This window comes from Rhineura floridana, chromosome 15 (assembly GCF_030035675.1).
Source record: "Rhineura floridana isolate rRhiFlo1 chromosome 15, rRhiFlo1.hap2, whole genome shotgun sequence".
Lineage (NCBI taxonomy): Eukaryota > Metazoa > Chordata > Lepidosauria > Squamata > Rhineuridae > Rhineura > Rhineura floridana.
This window is the reverse complement of record NC_084494.1, coordinates 38777538-38799478: the sequence shown is the minus strand read 5'-3', so window position 1 is coordinate 38799478 and position 21941 is coordinate 38777538. Positions and strand designations below refer to the sequence as shown.

Below are 21941 nucleotides of genomic sequence, written 5' to 3'. Positions count from 1 at the left end.
GTCAGGTTAGAGACTTTCATGCAATGTGTAACTTTCTGAGCCTGCTGGAGAGGGTGCAGTACTCCCTTCTGGCCTTGGCTCAGCTGTTCCTGGGCCACAGGGCTCTCTGCTGAGGCTTGCAAGGCCCCTGGAAACAAGGGTGTGCCCACTCTGCGTGTCTGCAAGGCCCTGGTCCAGGGTTACTGCTGGTTCCAGGTGGCGCACTCGCGTCACAATGACTGTTGTTGTCTCTGCCTGTGTGACGGTCCAGTGGCGCAAGAACTGCCGTGCCAGATCAGGCAAAAGCCCAGTATTCTGCCAGTCACCCTGCCGTGGGGAGCCTGATGCCCCTGGCAAGGTGGAGAAAGCCGCCCTTTCTGTGTCCCCAATGTGTCTGGCACGGGCAGATACTTTGCCTCCTCGTTGCACAGGGGTTCCATGCTGTTGCATATCTGCACAGCCCTGCAGGGGGGCTTGGAGGATGCTCGATGGCTTCCCCCACATCAAGGAATTCCCTGCCTGTGATAACCTGGCCTGGTAAGTGGAGGTGAGGGGAAGACTCTTGCCTAGTCTTCTCTTTGACGTGCTAGTATTCTAGGTGCAAGGATTTTTGTAGCCTAGAGTGATCCTTTAAACATGTGTTTCCACTCTTCCCTGCTCATTCTGGAAGAGTAGAGAGCCAGGAGGAGGACTGGGCTGCAGCATTCCTCTGGGAGTAGTTCAGCTCTTCACCTGTTGCTTGTGATGCGTGAAGGCACCACACAAAGGAGCTCGCCGTGGGGGCTTCCTCCGTGTCCTCTTTCCCATGCTTGGCCTCTCCCACCAGAAGGTCTGTGGGGTACAAGCCAGTTCACATTGCTCACTTGGGCCCAGACCTTGGTGTGCATCTGCTGGAGTCCGTGTGTTGGTGGACCCACCCTTGGCAAAAAGCAGGGTCATTGAAACCCACCGTCTTTGCCCCTGCACAGTTATGCAGCGCATCCTTGCTTGCCAAGGCAGCCCTTTTCCTGCCTCTGTCTGGCAGTGTCTTTGGGCTGGGCGTTGACCCTGCGCCCAAGTTAATCCGATCAGGTGCCTGGGATTAATCTTTCTCCAGCTGTTTGTTTTTACTGCAAGGGCCCTTTGATCTGAGCGTGTGTGGCTCCTTCGAGTGATGCTGCTCTTATCAGGGCAAGGCGCAGGGGCAGATAAGGCCAAAAGGGAAATTGAAAACAGGTGTCAGTACCATGGTGGGGCCACTGGGCAGTGCCGTGCTCAATGTTCTGGGTGGTTGGGCTTGCATTTGAATACCTCACTGATGGGAGTCGGGGGGGGTGTAGTCACTCCAGCCTTTCCCTTTCTGCCTTGTGTTGATAACAGCTGTGCAGACCTGCTGCTTGGGCCGTGGGCTTACAGCGTCTGGCTTGGCTGAGCAGCTAGGTTACCTGTGCAAGGCCACTCATTTGGGGAGAGCTGCCTGGTGCTGCTGCTGGTGCTGCTGCTGCAGAACTTTTCTTCCCTGGACCAGTTGCTTATCGTGGGGGGAGGTGTATGTGTTTGGCTATCCTGCCATTACTGATGATGATGAGGCACTCGGTTCCATGGGGAAGCCAGGTTGGTACTGGCTTTGGCTCTGATGGTTCCTCTGTTTGGCAGACATACTTCCTGTGATACTGAGAACATTGCTAGTGCAGTGGGTGGCTGGGAGGGAGGGGTGGTTTCCTAGGCCATGTGACTCAAGGGGTCTCCACCAGTTTCTGGGAGACAGTGTTCTCTTCTCCCCTGCAGGTCATCCGTCCACCCACAGCTCAGCTGGCGGAATCTAGCCCCCATCAGCTCAAAACTTCCACGTCAACATGAACGAGGTGTCGGTTGTCAAGGAGGGTTGGCTACACAAGAGAGGTGAGCAATGAACCCCCCCAATGTTGAAAGAAGGGGGCTGAGTGGTGTTCCTGGGAATGGGGCTCCTCTCCATAGGGTTGCTCTAATATGCTCTGTGTGGGGCGAGCTCAGGTTTATCTGGAAGCTTCAGCACATGTAGAATGTAGTGGCCCCACTTCCTGGTGAAAGGAAGTTGCTGGATGCCTGTTACACCTCTGGGTGTCTGTGCCGGTTTCCTTTTGCTGTTGGGTTCTGGGCATAGTTTAGCCTCCCACTCTGTCTGGCTGAAGATGCCCTCCTAGTCAGATTTGCTGCCGGAGCTCATGGAGAACTGCAAGCCTTTCGACCGGAGCTGCTGGCTTTGGAGGTGTGTCAAAGCCCAAGCTTGAGCAATTTCTGGGAACAGTGTGGCCACCCTTGGAATACTGTGCAGAAAAGGGCAAGTGGAATGATCTTGTGGTTGGAGCAACTCCTCAGTGAGGAAAGGCTGGGCCATTTGGGGCTTTTGGTTTAGGAAAAAAGACAAATCATGAGGGACATGATGAGAGTTGTGTAAAATTATGCACGGCATTGAGAAAGGGGATATAGAAAAGTTTTTCTCCTCTCATCATATTAGTATCTGGAGTCATCTAGTGAAGCTGAATGTTGAAAGATTCAGCACAGACAAAGGAAAGTAATTCTTCACACAGTGCATGGCTCAATTGTGGGATCCGCTGTCAGAGGAGGCAATGATGGCCACCAATTTAGACAGCTTTAAGAGAGGATTAGACAAATTCGTGGAGGAGGAGAGGGCCGTATCAGTGGCTGTTAGCCATGACAGCTGCATACTACCTCCAGTACTGCAGGTGCTATTGCCTCTGCTATTGCACTCAGGTTCTGCTGGTGGGCTTCCATAGAGGCATCTGGTTGGCTGCTCTGTGAAACAGAATGCTAGACTGTATCGGCTAAGGGTGACCAATGCAGATGTCGTTGGCCACAGTTCCTGTCAGCCCCAGCCAATAGCCAGGAATGGTGGGAGTTGTGATCCAAAACATCTGGAACACCACGTTGACTACCCTTGATACAGACCTTTGGTCTTCTCTAACTGTTTTCTTATTAGGAACTAGATTTCAGTCAAGGAAGCGATGTTTAATGAGCCTCCTGACTGCAGAGTTCCTGGTGAGAGAAGTTTTAACAGATTATCCTCATTGAGTGGCCCACTGAGCCTTGGACACTGATGTCCAAGAGAGAGCAATGAGAGCAAGCTGTAGCAAATCTCAGGCTTGTAGGGGTTCCTCTGTTCCTCTGCGTCCGCACAGAGGAGTTTGTGTACTGTGTACTGTACGTCGCCTAGAGTGGCCGTTAATTCGGCCAGATAGGCGACTCATAAATAAAATTTTATTTTATTTTATTATTTTATTTGAGAACTTTCAGGTCTGTTTAGATTAACCACCACTTAGATCAGGGTGGGGAACCTTTTTTCGGTTCCAACTTTGACAGGTGGATGGGACAACCCCCCTGCCAATCACAAGACATTGCTATGATGTCAATATGATTGACAGGTGGGTTGCCCCACCCACCTGACAAAAATGCCTTGCGCTTGCAAACTTTGCCCTGTGCTGATTCTTTCAACCTCCAATTCAGAGGATGAAAGGATCAATGTAGGTGGGCTTTCCAAGGCTCCCCTAGTTCCACAATCAGACCCTTAAAGGAGGGGGTGTGGGGAAGGCTTGGCCCAGAGGCCTGAGGTTCCCCACCCTTGACTTAGATTAACTATAACTTGTGTGGTCCAAACTCAGTGAGCTGTTTAATCTTGACTGTGGCTTATGGGAAATGAGCCAACTTCCATTCATGATTCACATGAAATGACCACAGTGTAGAGTGTAACACTCAGCTGTGGGTTAATTGAAATAGGAGAGCAAAACCTTCCCTCTGTTGCCTGGAATGGGGCAGGGAGTGCACCAGCGCAAGGCTCGCTGCCTTTCACTCTCCCCAACATTGGGGCCCTGGAGATGTTTGGGGCCGCAAGTCCCTTCACAGGTGATCAGGGATGGTGAAAATGGGAGTGGAAAACATCTGGAGGGCCCCAGGGTTGAGGGGGTGAGTGTGTGAAGGTGTGAGGAGGAGGAGAAGGAGCACGAGCACCCTGGCTTGTTCCCTGTAAGGCAGGGGCACAGCGAGGAGGAAGCCCATGGTTCCAGCTGCTCCTGCAGAAGAACCTTTTGGCCGATGGCCAGGGCCTTGCTCTGATCTTGGTGCTCCTCTGGCCAACACAGGATCTGCACAAGTCAAGCGAAGTCAGACGCTTCAAGATGAATACCAGAGCGGCCTGCTAGGCAAGCCCTTCCTCTGTGTCTGGCATTCTGGATCTCTCGGGGTGCAGGAGGGGTGACCTTTTTGGAGCCCATAGTTAGATATTGCCTGCTGGATCTTTCCCAGCTATAGTACTGTGGCCATTTGGAGGGCAGCCAGGAGGTGGTCAGCTTGTGCCAGGCTTCTTTGAAACAGGTGAGGTGTTGACAAGGAGCAAACTGAATGGAGGCCCCCCAGAGGTGTCAGGTTCCCCCTCGGCCACCCCTTTGCGGTGCCTGGTGGCCTCGACTCCTTGGCTTTTGCTTGTTGGGGCCCATAGGATACCTGGGGCAGCTGTGGAATCTGGGATGACCAGTGCCACCTCCCACGTTGGCAGCGGGCAAGTTAACAAAAGGCAAGGTATGACTCTTGGCACAAGCCTTTTGGTTCTAAAGCCCCCTTTGTCTCCCTGCAGGCCCCCTCATCCTCCTCAGTCTCAGCTGTCCCCTGAGCTGCTCCCCCCGTGCCCCTCTCAGGCTCCAAAAAACCCCCCTCCTCCTCCCCCCTGCAGACAAATATAGATGGCGGCAGCTGGTGTTGGCAGCCAGGCCTGCCTCGGAGCTATTTTGGTACCTGGAGCTGAGAGCTGTTACAGAATGCGTGGTTTGGCCCTGAGAAAAGAGGGCCCCCTCTGCTGCAGCTGGGCTCTGGCGTGAAATAAAGGTGCCCTCCGAGTCTTGGTCTCAGGAGAGCCTGAGCAAGAACTGAGCCACATTTTGGAATTGTTCTTGCCAAAAGCAAAGAAGGTGTGTGATTCTGGAGACTGGCAGGGAGGGGGCCAGAGACCTCACTCCTTGTCACTGGAAATCCTGCCCAGATCCCCTTTGAGGTTCACCCTGAAGCTACCTGCCTGTGTTTCCAGGTTTCTCTTTAAAAAGAGGTTGAGATTCCCAGGAAAGGCCCCAAATGCTTCCTGGATGCTGCAGCCTCCATGGTGCAGTTGTGGGCATTTGGGCTTCCAGATCTCCCTGTGGATACTTAGTTTTTTATGGGCCCAGACAGTGTCCCTACAAGCCCTCCCAAAATATAAATTGTTGGAAGTAGCAAGACACTACAGTTAAGGCTGATAATTTGCTCTGGGAGTTGCCAAGATAAGGGCGTGTAAACTGTGGGGGAGGGTCTGCTGCAGCAGCTGCCAAAGGGTCTCTTCCTTGCTGATGGAAGGACATTTTATATGTGAATGGAACGGAAACTTCAGTTGTCCTTCTCAAGTTATGCCTGGCAGGCTGGTCTGGGCCAGGATGGGAAACATTTTTCAGCTTGAGGGCTGCATTGCCTTGTGGGCAGCCACATGTGATGCTGTCCAAGGACTGTTACTAGGACCTCCTGTGCTGTTTAACTTGTTCATAAACAATCTAGCGTTAGGGGTGAGGAGTGAGGTGGCCATATTGGAGCAAAAAAATCTTAATTTCACATATATGCTGCTGGGCTCTGAACTGGTGTTGCCTGACCAGGAACGAGACCTTGAGGTCAATGAAGGTGTTGACGCAGTGTTTGGCAGCCGTGAAAAAGGCAATTCCATGCTAGGGTTCGTTAGGAAAGATATTGAAAATAAAGCTGCCAATATCATGCCCGTATATAAATCTATAGTTCTGGTCACCTCAGCTCAAAAGGATATTGTGGAGCTGGAAAAGGTTCAAAAAAGGGCAGCCAAAACGATCAAGGGGATGGAGCGCCTCCCTTAGGAGGAAAAGTTGCAGTATTTGGGGCTTTTTAGTTTAGAGAAAAGGCAAGTCAGAGGTGATATGATAGAAGTGTATAAAATTAAGCATGGCATGGAGAAAGTGGATAGAGAAAAGTTCTTCTCCCTCTCTCATAACATGAGATCTTGTGGATATTCAATGGAGCTGAATGTTGGAAGATTCAGGACAGACAAAAGGAAGGACTTCTTCATGCAGTGTATAGCTGGATAGCTTTAAAGCAGAATTAGACATACATGGAGGACAAGGCTGCCAATGGCTGCAAGCCACCATGGCTATGTTCTGAAGTCTGCTTCTGAATACCAGTTTCTGGAAACTGTGGCGGAGGAGAATGCACTTGCCCTCAGATCCTGCTTGCGACTTCCCATAATGGGCACCTGGTTGGCCACTGTGAGAACAGGCTGCTGGACTAGATGGGCCACTGGCCTGATCCAGCAGGCTCTTCTTATGTTTTTGCATGCTAGCAGTGGGCAGGGCCAGAGGGAAGAGTGGGCAGAGCAACAGGTGGGGCTTTTGTAGGGTAGGCTACATTCCAGCCATGCAAAATTCAGAATGTCATGCACCACACACTCTCTCTCTCTCTCTCCACCCAGGTGAGCAGGGGCATTATTATCATCAGGATTCAGGACAGGACTGATGAGGGGGCATGGCCGGGGGAAGAGGCCCGGGGGCTGCATAGGGAGGCTTGGGTGGCCGCATTCATCCCAGATGCTGCTTATTGTGTAAAACCTCTGCTTTCTTGCTCCATCCAAATTAAGACTTGCCGCAGAGCCTCAGGATTTCCGTTGGGGGAGAAGTGGGGCCCAGGGAGTCTTGGGGGTGAAAAGCCTGGCTCCAGATCTCTTGAAGAGGTGTATGTGATTGGGCTTGTCCTGTTCAACCATCGCTGGGAGCAGAGCAAGAGGCACTTGCCAGCTGTGGAGTGAAATTCAGGGCCACTCTTAAGGGCCGTTGGGTAGTTGGCCTGCTGTGCCCCAGAGGCCAGCTCCTGGAGGCCAGACTGCTGGGTTACCAGCGGCCATGGCAAGGGCCATTTTGAAGGTGGCCTTGTGGCCGCAATCTTCACGCGGCTCTGGACTCCCATGCCTTATCTCGCCCTGCTGCTTTCTAGGCGAATACATCAAAACCTGGAGACCCAGGTACTTCCTCCTGAAGAGCGATGGGTCTTTCATTGGGTACAAGGAGAAGCCAGAGATGTCTGACCACAGCCTGCCCCCTTTGAACGACTTCTCTGTGGCAGGTACGTTCTGCCTGTCTGTCGGCTTGACAAAGCGTGGCAGGTGCCATGATGCTTCCCTGCATCTCCAGGCAGCCTGCAGTAAGAGCCCAGCAAAATGCCAATGATTCCCTGTCCACTCTCTCCATAATGCGGCAGGGGCGGGAGGGGGCGGGTCGCCCCTACATTCGCAAGTGGAACTTGTGTGCTAGAGAGTGGAAAGGCTGAGAAAAGTGGTCCCAGCTGAGGGTGTGGAGTTTGTGTGTGACGGGGGCGTGGGTGTCTTTTCGGTTTCTCTTCTCTCAGATGCAGAGCTGAGTTGCCCTATAGGTTGACCCTGGTCTCTACCTGAGTTGGCTTGTCACAGGAGAGTGTGTGTGTGTGGGGGGGGGCTCTTGAATCAGGATCCTGGGCCAGGCAAGGAACTGGGGGGCGAAGGGGGGAGACGTAGTGGGACAAAGAAGGGGAGAGGTGTCCTGAAGCGTTTGAGAGGGGGGGAAGGACCTGGACAAGTAAGTAGGTGAACCTCTTCCTCTTCTTCTCTTGGAGGAGACCCAACACCCAACAGCAGTATCTCTCCCCTCTTCCAGAATGCCAGCTGATGAAAGTTGAGCGGCCGCGGCCCAACACCTTCATCATCCGCTGTTTGCAGTGGACGACTGTCATTGAGAGGACGTTCCATGTGGACTCTCCTGATGAGCGGTATGTAGGTGTGGCTTTGGAGCCCCCTTGGCCGCTGGCAGCTCCCCATCCGCCGGGCTCCTTGCTTCCACGTGAAGGGCGGCTGCCCCTTGCTTGAGCACAGCACCTGGCAGTGGGAACAGTTCTGTCCCTGATCACAGAGGCTCCGTCACTAGGTGCTGGCACTACCAGCCGTTCAAGGAATCTTCTAAAGCCCTCCAGGCTAGCAGCCATCCTGGCAGCTTGTGGCAGTTACTCAGGCTTGTCCTTTCCCACCTGAATGTCGGCTTGGACCCTTAACTTGTCTACCTTATCCCCAGGGAGGAGTGGATCCGGGCCATTCAGATGGTTGCCAACAGCTTAAAGAACCAGGAGCCAGAAGAGGACAGGATGGACTACAAGTGTGGCTCCCCCAGTGACAGCACAGGGGCCGAGGAGATGGAGGTGGCAGTGACCAAGACCCGGACCAAGGCGGTAGGAGGGGGGGCGTGCTATGGGGTGGTGGTGCTAGATTCTCTTCTGTTCTGGCTTAGCAGAGGGGGCCAGGGGAGGGGCACAGAGTGGTGATCCTCTCACTGAGCTTGGTTGGTCGTGCCGTATTTAACTGTGGATGCAGACTCAACATGTTATTAATATTATTATTGTTATTGTTATTGTTATTATTATTATTATTATTATTTATTACATTTATAGACCGCCCCATAGCCGAAGCTCTCTGGGCGGTTTACAGCAGTAACTTCCAAGTGTAAGTCTTTCCCATCACTTGCCCCCCAACTAAATATATCAGGGATTTAATTGGAGAGTCAAAGGATTCGACCCGAGACAGTTTTCATGCAAAAAGTCTTTGCTCTTCCACTGAACTCTGGGTCTTACCCCAAGTGGAATTATGCTCAATAATTTGCATAATTTATACAGAAAATCCAATTTAGTGCCTTTTTTAATTTTAGTGTGGAGCACACAGTTTAATAGCATCAGAAGTATTGGAGAGTTGGGATTTGGCTATCAGATGGATCTATCTTTCCACTGAAACAGCTTTTCCCATATCAAGATAAGTTCATCAAAAACAAAATATACCACCACTTAGGAACATAGGGAACTGCCTTGTTACAGAATATTAACTTACTTCTTAGTCTATTAGACTTCACACACGCTTTGGAATTTTCCTAGATTCAGCACCGAGGTTGAACCAAGAGGAGCAGCACTTTTTTACCCCATAAAGACAGGTGTGGGGAACCCTTGGAGGACCAAAGACTCTCCATTCTTGCCATAAGGTGTTGTCCCTCTTAGCTGGAGGACTGGGGTCTTCATGGAGCTGGTGTACATAATCTGCCAGTGCCCGCTAGTGTGGCCCTACACTTTCACCCCACTGGACAACAAGAATTTGCAAATGTTTTACTGGGGAAATGTAACAGGATAAAAAGACCCACTATATGAAAGAATTTCAGATGGAAAGGAACATTAACAAAGGAGAGAATTTCAAATCCAGCTGTCAGGAACATAATGTTTAGTAATACAAAAACAAGAGTTGGTTCACTGAAACCAAGTCACCTTTGCCAGAACTTCCATATGACAACACTTTCAAGTGACACTCCCTGCTTCACTGCAGCATGAAAACGAATTTGGAAAGTGAGTTTATAATTTTTAAAAAACTACAGAAATCCAGCCAAACTAGATTGCCAGATTTTAACTCTGATTCATCTCCTTTCTTATTAAAATGTCATTGCTTCCTGCAGAAGACAGGAATACATGACAGCTGGAAAAGAAACCCAGGAGGTGACCCCCCAAAAGGTGCTGCTGGGGGGGACGGGACACACACACACAATGTTTTATCAAACCTAACAGTTTCTGAGGAATGTCCTCTTCTTTCAGAAGTGACTACAAAACAAATCATAAGAATATAACAAGAGCTCTGCTGGATCATGTCAAAAGCCTATCTAATCCAGCATCCTATTTCTCACAATGGCCAACCAGATGCCCACAAGCAACATAAGAAGAACATGTTCAAACCTTTTTCGTTGTGAAGGTTCTGAGTCATTCTAGATGGCTGATGTAACCACATTTGATCAGCTCTCTTACCTTTTTTATTTATTATTAAAGACCATGAATGACTTTGACTATCTGAAGCTCCTTGGGAAGGGCACTTTTGGGAAGGTCATCCTCGTGCGGGAAAAAGCCACCGGGCGCTACTATGCCATGAAGATCCTGCGCAAAGAAGTCATCATTGCCAAGGTGCGGGGGCTGGGGGTGGAATAATGTCAGGGCAGGTGAGGTGGGGAGGGGAGATGGGATTTGCATTAGCTGCTTATCCAGCAGGTACGACATCCGCCTTAGAAGACCCCCTCCCCCAGTTGCATAAAATGCTGGTAGGGTTTGCCCCATGAGTGCAAATACATGGTGATCTGTTGGGATGGGGTCCCTGCCTGAGGGAGGGCCAAAGAAAAAAAGAAACAAATCTGGAGGGGGGAGCACGAAGCCAGTAGCCAATATCATCCCTTTATACAAATCCACACTTGGAATATTTATTTATTTATTTATTTATTACATTTATATACCGCCCCAGAGCCGAAGCTCTCTGGGCGGTTTACAGCAATTAAAAACATTAAAAACAAATATACAAATTTTAAACACAAAAAACAATTTAAAAACACAATTTTTAAAAAAATTAAAAGCAATTTAAAAACACATGCTAAAATGCCTGGGAGAAGAGGAGCGTCTGTGAGTAGGTCTGTTTGCTGCTCCCTTTAAAGGGTCATTGTAGGGCTCAGCTGGGAGAATGTGCAGAAAAGGGCAACCAGAGTGATCAGGGGCTGGAGCACCTTCCCTTTGAGGCAAGATTACAACATTTGGTGGATTTTAGCCTTTAGAAACTGCCATTGTAGAGGAACATGATATGAAATTATGCATGGTGTGGAGAAAGGAAAGCTTTTCTCTTTCACTTATAAAACTAGAACCCTCATAAAATGGATTATCCAATGAAGCTGAATGCTGGGAGATTCAGGACAGACAAAAGTGCTTCTTCACACAGCATACAGTTCAACTCTGGGATTTGCTCCCACAAGAGGCAGTGATGGCCACCAACTTGGATGGTTTTAAAAGAGGATGAGACAAATTCATGGAGGAAAAGGCTGTCTGTGGTTACTGGCCCCTGAGCTCCTTTTGGGAGGAAGGGTGGTATACACATTTAATAAATAAATATGTTCCACCTGCTCTCTTGGAGGCAGTGTGCTTCGGAATGCCAGTTGCTGGGAGTCGCCAGTTGGGCGAGTGTTGATGTTGCACTCTGGTCCTGCTTTCGGGCTACACATTGAGGCATCTGGCTGGCTGCCTCCACCCTCCAGTTGTTGTACTGCATGCCCATCTACCATTGCTAGCCACCTGGCTGAGGAGAACCGCAGCTCTTCTGCCACTGATGGTCAAGGTAGCAAACATTCTCTGTGCAGCTATGATTTAAGCACTGCTGTCATTGGTTGCTCTGGTTTCCTCTGGGAAGCAGCAGCAATGTCATCTGAGGGTGACAGCAATGGGGTCCCCAGCAGCGGAGGGGTGAATTCAGCTACTCGTTAACATCATAATTATGCTGCTCCGGTGACTATGCTTTTTTGCCTGCCTTTTGAAGGACGAAGTGGCTCACACTGTCACAGAGAGCAGAGTCCTGCAGAACACGAGGCATCCCTTCCTCACGGTATGGACATTTGGGAGCTTCTGGGGTTGACAGCGGGAGGGGGGTGCATTCAACTGCTACTGGTCTTGATTCTGCAGGAGGCTGATGCTCAGCCCAGCTCTTCCCCTGCCGACCTAGCCATGAGGTTTCAGATCTGTACGGGCGGCTGCTTTTGAGGGTGGGGGCCGGGGGCAGAACAGACGGAGTCTAGGTTCCCGGGTGCACGTTAAAGACCAGTGAAGGTAGCATCCCAGGTTTTCCCAAGCCCTGAAATTGCAGCCAGGCCCAATTCATCGTGCTTGGCAGAAGGTTCAGGAAGGAGCGGGCATTTCTTCCTTTTGCCCCTCCTGCTTGGAAGGCCAAGTACATCCACCTTTTCCCTGCGCCCACAGGCTGTTGTAGGCCTGCCCTCTGGGAAATCTTGATTCCCTTCCTGTGACTTGGAATGACCAGCCCACAGTCCATGAGCAGGAGCTGCGTTGGACTGTCTGGACTGAGGAACAGTTAGTGGGGCTGATGCCTCCTGTGGCTTCTCCTGCTGCTCAAATGGGGGGCCGCTCTGTGGTGACTGTGTGAACTCCCTTTTCCAGGCACTGAAATATGCATTCCAGACCAACGATCGCCTCTGCTTCGTGATGGAGTATGCCAATGGAGGGGAGGTGGGTGTCTGCTGGTGTGTGTGTGGGGAGAGACATGGCCTTCAAGTGTGCTATGCAGGTGGACTGCTTTGAGCCCCCATCATGACTCTGCCTAGGCCCGACTTGTCACCCACGCTAGCCAGAGGTCCCATGGGGGGCGGGGGACTGCCTTTCCCAACCCCAGCAGAAGCATTCCTCCAAGCTGTCACTACCTGGCCTGTAGCATTGCTCCCCCTGCCCAGACTTGCAGAATGGAAAGGGGGTGGGGTGGGCCTCTGTAACCCACCCATTCCCAGCTGGCAGGGCCCACATGGGCTAAGCACAGTTGCCCCTATGGCCTTCTTGGCCACAGTTACTTGTTGTTTGTGATGCTCACAGGAGCCCTTCCGGGTATCTTGTTTCCCCCCCCCTCCAGCTGTTTTTCCACCTTTCAAGGGAGCGTGTCTTCACTGAGGATCGTGCCCGTTTCTATGGGGCTGAGATTGTTTCTGCTTTGGAGTACCTGCACTCCCGGGACGTCGTTTACCGCGACATCAAGGTACCGCTGCACAGTGCAGGTGGCTTGGCCTCCACCAAGGAGTTTGGGCAGGACTAAGGGGGCTGGGATGGGGGTTAGAACAGAGACTGGATCTACCTCCTGACAGACAGAAGTGGCTGCTCCGTGCCAGGAGCACCTTTGTGTAGCAAGCTCCTTGAACCCAGCCCCAGGCCAGCACTTTGAAACTGGGCTTGGAATCCCCTTGGAGCCAATGCCGCTCGAAGAATAAGACTGCCCATACACCCAGGTCACTTCATGAATTCCGCCCCAGTTCCAGCGTCCAGATACTTTTTAAAGGCAGTCTCACCTAAAGTGCATACCAGAGTCTGAACAGGATGTGACCAGGCCATGTGTCATCCTGGCCACGTCTGCCTTCTGGTGCAGGATTGGAGCAGCTTAAATTGACATGAGAACATTGCTCACTCCTGGGTCAACCTAAGGTGGTAATGAATGAAAAATCATTTTCCCTGCCGGTTGTTTTCTGTCCTTTGGGAAGAGTGTGTCTGCTGCTTCCGACTGTTCACAGTGTGTCACTTTTTCTCTGCGGGTGGGGCTGGGTGGGAGGTGAGCTTGATGTTTTTCTTCCCGCCGTGTCCTTGATGAGTGCCTTTCTTTGTGCCTTCCAGCTGGAGAACCTCATGCTGGATAAAGATGGACACATAAAAATCACAGACTTTGGGTTGTGTAAGGAGGGCATCACTGATGGCGCCACAATGAAGACCTTCTGTGGGACACCAGAGTATCTGGCCCCTGAGGTATTGGAAATGTCCTCCTTTGTATAGGCTAGTTGCCAAAAAGCTTCCAGCCCCAAACAGGCAGGAAAGAGGGGAGGGAAATGGAGGGCCAGGCTTCCTTGGCAAGAACAGATGTCAAAGGCCTTGGCAGTTTTATCAGCAACACTGCTGAGTTGATGGTCTCTCTTCGGCTTCCTTTCTGCCTTCTGCTGCTCAGGGGTGCTACTGCAGTCCCAATACCCACTGTCAGGTTTTTGGGTGGTGCCTCCATGTGGGGCACTGACAGCTCCTCGCAAATATCTGAGGAAGGGGAAGAGCCTGGACACAGAATGCTGAATTGCTGCTGCCTTCTCTCGTAGGTGCTGGAGGACAATGATTACGGGCGGGCCGTGGACTGGTGGGGCCTGGGTGTGGTCATGTACGAGATGATGTGTGGGCGCCTCCCCTTCTACAACCAAGACCACGAGCGCCTCTTTGAGCTGATCCTCATGGAGGAGATCCGCTTCCCACGCACGCTCAGCCCGGAGGCCAAGGCCCTGCTGGCCGGACTCCTCAAGAAGGATCCGAAGCAGAGGCGAGTTCCCCGGGGCTGGTGTACTGGGGGAGGGAGGGCACTTGGCCGGGGGCAGCTGTTGCTGTGGCACCCGTTCGGAGGAGGGCGTTAGCACATACACAGGGCTAGTTTTGCATTTTTGGTTTATTCTTTTAATGTAAATTGTACAGTTTTTATTGTGACAGTTTTGTAACCTGCCCTGGGACAATTCAGTCAAATAAACCCTTTTTCTTGATTGTGTAGTCTTTTGTGATGAGTGAAATTTTGAGGTTCTGGTTGGTTTTTTGAGGAGGAGGACCATTTCCAGGGAAAGGGGAGGCTTCAGAGAGGGTGTAGACTAGCCTTTGCCCACTTGGTGCCCTCCAGACCACAGTTCCTATCAGTTCCTGCATCATAGAGCTATGCTGGCTGCAGCTGGTGGGAGGTGTAGTCCAAAAAATCTGGAGGGCACCAGGTTGGCAGAGGCCTGTGTAGAACCTTGCCGAGGCAGGGGTACAGCAGGAGAATTCCCCGTCTCCTGTCCCTCTGTTCCCTTTCAGCACTTGGCTGTCCCTCTAGAATAACGGAGGGACGGTGTTTGCAGCCAGCCAGTGGGACACAGGCATTCTCATTTGAATCTTGGACCCCAAATTCTCCTCGGGTCTTCTGGGAAAGTGATAATGGGCCCCTTTGTATGCCTACAGGTTGGGGGGCGGCCCCAACGATGCCAAGGAGGTGATGGAGCATCGCTTTTTTGCTGCCATTAACTGGCAGGACGCTGTTCAGAAAAAGGTAAGGAGAGAACGGGGGGGGGCTTGTGATAAATATACGGCTGCTCCTCCTCCCCTGGCAGCTCCCTTCATCCTTCAGAGCATCCTGGCATGGGAAGGGCAGGGGGCAGCAGTTGGGGATGTTTGTAACCAGGCTGGATCACAGAGGAGACTGCCCTCTTTTCCTCCCAGCTCATCCCACCCTTCAAGCCCCAGGTGACGTCTGAAATCGACACTCGGTACTTTGATGACGAGTTCACAGCTCAGTCAATCACCATCACCCCACCGGACCGATGTGAGTAAGGGGGAGGATGCATCGTCCCCACACTGGTGCAGTCACCCCCACCGTGCTTGAGTATGGGCAGCTTCTGGAGCCTAAGGGGGGGTCATCTTAAAACCTCGGCTTCGGCCCTCAGTGGTAAGAGGGTGAGTGGCTTTCCACCCTTCTCTTTACCAGCTTCAAACTGAGCTTAAATCTGACCTTCTTGCCCACAGATGACAGCATGGACTCCCTAGAGGCTGATCAGAGGACCCACTTTCCCCAGTTCTCCTACTCGGCAAGCATCCGGGAATAGGGTGGCAGCGCTCCCCCTGCAGTGCCAGAGGGACAGCGGGACTCTCTGTGAGGGGAGGGTGCCCCTCATCTCGCTGGTCCTGCGGCACCCCAACGTCTGGGGGCCAAGCTAACCTACCTGGGCCTGCCAGCCTCAGTCTCCCCCACTGGGCAGCAAGGGGGGTGTACTGCACTTCCCAACCAAGAGTTGCTTCTCCCCTCACAGCATCCAGCTGAGCTTTACATGAGGATGGACGTGGGGATATTTTAATCGACTTTAAAGGCTCTGTGGGGGCTGTTTTCGGATGTTTGCTTGAAAAGCCTCTGGGTGAGAGAAGGGGGTCACCCTGGTGCCAGGACATTTGTGAAGCCAGGGTGGGGGTGCGGGGGGTGGGGGGCCGTTGCAGGAAGAGGTCAGGAGCCTGTGGAACTCCTGGAGGAAAGATCCGCTTGCACCAGCAAACTGACACGTGGCATGCAAAGGCACATCTTCTTGTCCAAGTGGGAGTGGTGCCTACAGCTCTGCCTGTTGGCCTTGGAGCCCCCTCCCCTCCCCTGCCAGGCCCATTAAGCCAGGCTCTGTGAAGCAGCTGAGAGACTGGGTCTCCCAAGCAGTAGGACTGGGGGCAGGGAGGGAGGGAGCCTCGTCCTGACTTTGTTCTCCTTCAACACACAGCACCTTTGGAGAGAAGCTGTGCAGCGTTCCTGGGTCCTCCGCCGTTGGCTGCAGGGGCTGCTGGGGGGTGTATGGAGGCCTCTCCCAGCACTGCTGCTTGTGTGGCCACCAAAGCAATAATGGCTCCCTTCATGACTGCCTTAAGGTGAGGGCAGTGCGCACTCAGCGCCGATTGCGGAGTGGGGCTCTCATCACCAAGTGGTTTGTTTTCTATAGCACAGCTGGCCTGGGCGTCCCATGTCGGGGGCAGCAATGCCTCCCCCCGCAGGTGCCTCCATTGCTGCTGCCGCTGCCCGCCTCCTTCTGCTCTTCCAGCCTTAGCGTTACGTAGGTGCTGATGTAGCTGTCTTGGGCAGAGGACACTTCCTGGTGCCATATGATCAGCCGAGCACGGGGGGGGGGAGAAAGGGAAGCCCAGAGTTCCCTTTCCCAGCAGATGTCGTTGACGTGGCTGCACCTCCAGAAGGGAGAAGCCTTGCTCGCTGCTTCCAACATGGGGCGTTTGTGGTTGTGCAGCTGCTAGCGCTTTTGACTGCAGGTGAAACGTTGGCCTGCCTGGAGTAAGGAGGGGTCAGGCCCAAGCCCCTGTGGATTCTAGCTCTTCATGCCTCCAGCAAGTCTCTTCCCTGTTTGCAGGCACAGCAGAAGTCATCCTCCCCTTCCCCCATGGGCTGGCCCAGGGACAGCTGGCCTTTTATGCTTTTTAGAACCAAAATACTGGCTCCACTGCCCCCAGCCTCACTTGCAGGCTAGCAGTGCTGAGGAGGATGGACGCAGCCCTCCAAAGCCACTTCCTGTCCAGCAGCAGCAGGGGCCACCTTCTCCTGAGGCATTTCTGGTCCCGATGAGCCCCCTTCTGGGCAGAAGTGCACCCTGACAGTGCCGTCTCTCCCATTAGGCTGGAGGTTAAAACAGGCCAGAGCAGATCTGCACGGTTGGCCTGAAGAGGCAGGATTAGGAAGGCGTTAGTGCTGGCAGTGCAGGTTTCAGACCTTGGAGGCCTGCAGCTGGTGTGGAAGAATCTCTTCTTCTGCCCCCCCCCCCATTTCTACACCTTACTCCTGCTTGCTTTCTCACATGCACACTTGCTCTGCCTGTTTCACATGGGCACACCTTGCAAGAGAAACTCCAGTGCAGGTCGACTTGCAAGTAACTCCACAAGTGTCAGGGAGGCTCATTCCTGGGTTGTGGTGGAGGATCTCAGGCTTCCTGGCCTAACTCTGCTGCCTCGTGTTCTGTCCGGCCCACCGTGAAGGAAGTCACGCCTCCTCTGGCCCTTGGCAAAGGTTGAGGCTCCCTCAGCAGAGACATTTGGTTGCTCTGGCAGTGCCTGCCTGAAAAAGAAAAGCACAGCCTGCCTCCTTGCCAAGAACTGGATGGATGGAGTGACCAGGGTGAGAATGTTCCTTTGGCTTCCTGGTGAAATCAGGGCCAGGGTAGGGCTTGGTCATCCCAGGCCCAGTTCTTGGGGACTTGCTTGCTTCTGAGTCCATGGGCATCAGGCTGGCTGCCACACCCTCACTCCCTCCACCTCCGCTGCTGGCCATGTGCCGTTTGGGGAAAGGCTTATCTACACCAGACACAACAGAATGGAATATAGGGTGAGGGGAAGCTGTTCAGAGTGGAATTTGGGAGGTGTTCTTTCCTCATCCCTTTCCATAATGAGTTGGGGGTGCAGTGTGTTGGCAGGGGGGAAGGGAGAGAGTAAAAGAGGCAGGCGCAGCTTGTACTTGGCTGCGGGGAGGAGCCTTTGGGGGGAGGAGTGGGTCCTGATGTCCTGAAGCACCCGCCTGCAGATTTAAGCAAGAAAATGGGAGACGTTGTGATGCCAAGTGGTCACCAAGCAGTCTGGTTGGCAGCAGGTTTTCCTCGGAGGTCTCCTCAGTCACAGACGTTGAAAGCAAGAAGCTGCTGCCTAGGAATGTCTCTCCAGCAACTTCTGTTCTCCTGTTTGGGGGGGGGGGCTTTCTAGGAGCTTGCCTAGGAGAGTTTTGGGAAGCAAGAGTCGGATCTTTCCCCCCACCAAAGGGGCTCCTTGTGGAGCAGGCCACGCTCTCTTGCCCATGGCCTCTTGGGCTGCTGTCACAGTCATTGGTCTCCAAAGGGCCACAGATCCTTTGAGGAGTGAAATAACCCCTGTCGTGATTTCAGGCCAGAGAGCACCAGTCTTGCCAGAAGGGCTACAGCAGCCGAGCCTGTAAGTATGCTACACCCTGCTGGACAGTGAGAAAAGTGCAGTTTGCCTTCCCCTCCAGGCTGAGTCTGGAACCCCTTGCCATTGTTCCTTGTTGGGGGTTGTGTGTTAAGGGGGAGCCCTTCTGGCCCAACCCACCCTGGTGAACAGTGGCCATGGCCATTTTTCCCTGCCAGTCAGCAGCAAGCTTCCCAGGAGTGCTGTGTTACCCAGGAACCCCGTGCAGGTAGAGCTCTCTTGTTTCTGGGCTCAGGCTTGCCACAGTTACCATGCATCTACTCAAACTTCCAATATGGTGCTCCAGGGCAGCTGGTTCAGTGAAGACAAAAGGCAGAGGAGGTGCAGCTAATAAGTGGGCTGAGCTGCTCTTGCAGGGCAGGCAGCGGGAGGAAAGGAGCAGGTAGGCCGCTGCTTTCTTGGTCACAGGGTGTGGGGCCAGCCCCCTGTTGTTACAACAGAGTTGCCTTTCTGGGGTCAGGCTCTAGCTCTCTGAACCGTGACTGCCTCTCTCCCCTCCTGGCCCCAGCTTTACAGGAAACATTCCTGGGGTGCTTTCAGCAAGATCCTGGTGATCTTGGCTGGGGATCCCTGTGCTAACCTCATGCCGGTGGGCCTACCTGATGTTCCCATTTCTGTGCCCAGCTGCTGCTGCCTGTTTCATCTGTGGGCTCTTGATGCTAACCAAGTTTCCTCCTCCTCTAGTATTACTGGAAGTAGGGGAGATGTATGTTTGAGTGCAAACTATCAACTGGCCATTCGCTCACAGAAAAGACGACCAAGTCTGATGGAGCCCCCCCCCCAACAGGCCAGCTGAATTTACTCAACTCTTGTGCCATTATGTGGGCTGCGGCCTACAATGCCCTTCCCCAAAACACAACTTAATGCCTATAGTTCCTATGGGTCCGAAATAGAGGTGGAGCCTCATCTCTTACCAGAGCCTCAGTGTGCAACAGACTCTGCAGCCAGTGGACATGCTGTATATTGTTGAAGCCCCTCCACAGAGCATTGGGTGGAAGCTTGTTCCACTTCTATTCCTAAGCTGCGGTGGCTGTAGATGTTACGTTAGCCTGATGGCTTAACAGGCAGCAGGCTGCCTGGACCCATAACCAGAGGGGGGGGGAGAGGAGCATGCACTTGTAGTTGCTCCAGAGGGTGGCACTGACTTGCTCTTCTGCCATCTCTGCCCTGTGAAACCAGCTTGCTGGCCCCAGGTGAGCGCAGGCTGGAACTGGCTCAGCACCTCTGCGTTCATTCATTTGGGGCATGGGGTGCCTCCCTCCTCCCCCAAGCGTGGAGGGGGGCAGGTTTGGCTCTGGCGTCTGCTCCACACTCTGCTTGGCCTTTCATTTCAACACGGGCCTTTGATGTGCATCTAACTCAGAAGTGCCAGCAGCTTTAGAGCCTCAATTAGATGCTTATGGTTTTGATGACTTCAGAAGCTTTTATCCTTCAGGAAACAAATTTTGGATTGTAAGTATATAACAGATAGGAATTCTGTGACTCAATTCTATACATGTCTGAATTCAGGGGAAACCTGGATATAGAGATGGGGTGGAGTGTTAAACACGCACGCACACACACAATCTGGGGGGGGTTAATAAAAGTATTTGTTCACTTAGTTTTTGTAGTTGTGTTAGTTGAGGTTTATTAACTTAATACTGACCCTTGTTAGCAGCTTTAGATGGAAACGGCTTTCACTGCTGTGCTGTGTTTCCTTCTGTATTTTCTCTCCAGTGCCAAAAACCAGCCACAATGGCACTTCTTGCTGGGGCTCTTGCCCGAGATCATGAATTGAGTTTGTAAAATAAGTTTTGCTCGAGAGGCGAGTCCTCCAGAGCATCTTTTGTGAAAAGTGGCAGAGGAGCTCAAAGCCCAAGAACGCTTTGACCTTTTGTAAGCCTCGGAGGTGCCTTCCTCTGCCACCCTTGGATTTCTACGGTACACAAGCAATAAAGGATTTTGTTTTCTTTCTAGGATGTGATCTGCTCTTCATGTTGTCATGTGCTTGTTTCCTTAAAAATGGAGATACTAATTCACAATTTCCCCCCAAAATCCCATTAAAGTCCTTGTTAATTGTAGAATATTATTTTATGAACACTCTTGAATCCATTGTTGTCACGGGAGGTTCAGATGGCCTCAGTGGCTAGGAGTGCCTGTTTCCAGCTATGGCCCCTTTTGGACAGAGATGACTGGAGCAAGGTACTCCATGCTCTGATAACGTTAAGATTGGATTGTTGCAATGTGCTGTATGTGGGACTGCCCTTGAGGGCAACTTGGAAACTAACTGGTTGAAAATGCAGCAGCCAGATTGGTAGCTTGGGTTGCTTTTAGAACTTGTATATCCTAAAACTGCTGGGAATATAGGTAGGTGCCTTATACTGGGTCAGACCATTGATCCCTCTAGCCTGGTATTGTCTACACTGACTGGCAGCAGTGGCTCTCCAGGTGTCAGGCAGGATTGTCTCCCAGCCCTACCTGGAGATGCCATTGGGGATTGAACCTGGGACCTTCTGCACGCAAGGCAGATGCCCTGCCAGTGAGATACTACTGGGATAGCTAATCCTCTGGAAGAAACAAAATTCAAAGGGATCTTGATAGGGTAGAGGATTGGGCTGAAAAGATCCTTCTTGCATGTAGTACTGCTGAGCCAAGTATCCCCCATCTTATAACTGCGCATTTGGTTTCTTTTTCTTAGGTGTAGAACTTTGCACTTACCCCTGTTAAATTTCATTGTGTTGTTTCAGCACAATGTTCGTCAAGATCCCTTTTAATTTTGTTTCTGTCTTCCAGAGTATTAGCTGTCACTCCCAATTTGGTATCATCTGCACATTTGATAAGCATTCCCTGTACCTCCTCATCCAAGACATTAATAAAAATGTTGAAGAGCACTGGGCCCAGGACCGAACCCTGCAGTACCCCACTTGTTACCTCCCCCCCCCCAGTTTGAGAAATAACTCCTTCATAAGCACTGTTTGAGCATAATTCTGTAGCCAACTGTGGATCCACCTGATAGTTCCATCCAGCCCACATTTAGCTAGCTTGCTTATCCGAATATAATGGGGCACTTTGTCAAACGTTTTGCTGAAGTTAAGATATATTATGTCCACAGCATTTCAACAGTCCACCAGGGAGGTTCCCTGATCAAAAGGTGAGATAAGATTAGTCTGGCAGGATTTGTTCTTGACAAATCCATGTTGGCTTCTAGTAATCACTGCATTGTTTTCAAGGTGCCTGCAGATTGACTGCTTTATAATCAGAATTTCCCCTGAGATTGATGTCAGGCTGACTGGTCTTTAGTTTCGAGGTTCCTCTTTTTTGCCCTTTGAAGATAGGGACAACATTAGCCCTCCAGTCATTCGGCACTTCATCCATCCTCCACTATTTCGCAAAGATAATAGACAGTGGGTCCAAGAGTTCTTCAGCCACTTCCTTCAATACTCTAGGATGCAGTTTGTTGGGCCCTGCAGATTTGAACTCGTTCAAAGTGATTAGGTATTCCTTGACCTTTTGTCTATCAATCTCAAGATGCAATCCTGCCCCTTCAACTTCAAGTTTGCCAGGAGGGTTATAGAACTTCTTTTGGGAGAAGACTAAGCCAAAGTAGGAATTAACCACTGATGCCTTTTCTTTGTCATCTGTTATCATTTTGCCATCCTCATTGAGTAGCTGTGCCACCATTTCCTTTCTCTGTCTTTTACTATGGACATACCTGAAGAAAGCTTTTTTGTTGCTTTTGGCATTTCTTGCTACCCTCAGCTCATTCTCAGCTTTAGCCTTCCTGACGCCATCCCTGCAGTTCCGTGATACCTGTCTGTTTTCTTCCTTTGCGGTCTGGCATTCCTTTCACTTCCTGTATGTGTCCTTTTTTGTTTTCAGGT

The 21941-nt window shown here is 51.7% G+C and overlaps 1 protein-coding gene across 4 annotated transcripts in view; it reads left to right on the top strand.

The window, feature by feature from the left end:
- Positions 1-20034, top strand: part of AKT2 (AKT serine/threonine kinase 2) — a 29799-nt gene extending 9765 nt beyond the window's left edge. For 3 of the 4 annotated variants that reach the window (XM_061597856.1, XM_061597859.1, XM_061597857.1), the window contains exons 2-14: positions 1747-1860; positions 6982-7110; positions 7677-7788; positions 8088-8241; positions 9865-9996; positions 11384-11449; positions 12019-12087; positions 12482-12604; positions 13231-13359; positions 13698-13912; positions 14575-14662; positions 14833-14935; positions 15136-20034. In XM_061597856.1, the coding sequence (XP_061453840.1) occupies positions 1815-1860; positions 6982-7110; positions 7677-7788; positions 8088-8241; positions 9865-9996; positions 11384-11449; positions 12019-12087; positions 12482-12604; positions 13231-13359; positions 13698-13912; positions 14575-14662; positions 14833-14935; positions 15136-15215 (1446 nt within the window). In that variant the 5' untranslated portion in view covers positions 1747-1814 and the 3' untranslated portion in view covers positions 15216-20034. Of the gene's footprint in view, positions 1-1356; positions 1573-1746; positions 1861-6981; positions 7111-7676; positions 7789-8087; positions 8242-9864; positions 9997-11383; positions 11450-12018; positions 12088-12481; positions 12605-13230; positions 13360-13697; positions 13913-14574; positions 14663-14832; positions 14936-15135 lie in introns of those variants that run through there. The other variant, XM_061597860.1, reaches the window with a different exon arrangement.
- The last annotated feature ends 1907 nt before the right edge of the window (positions 20035-21941 follow it).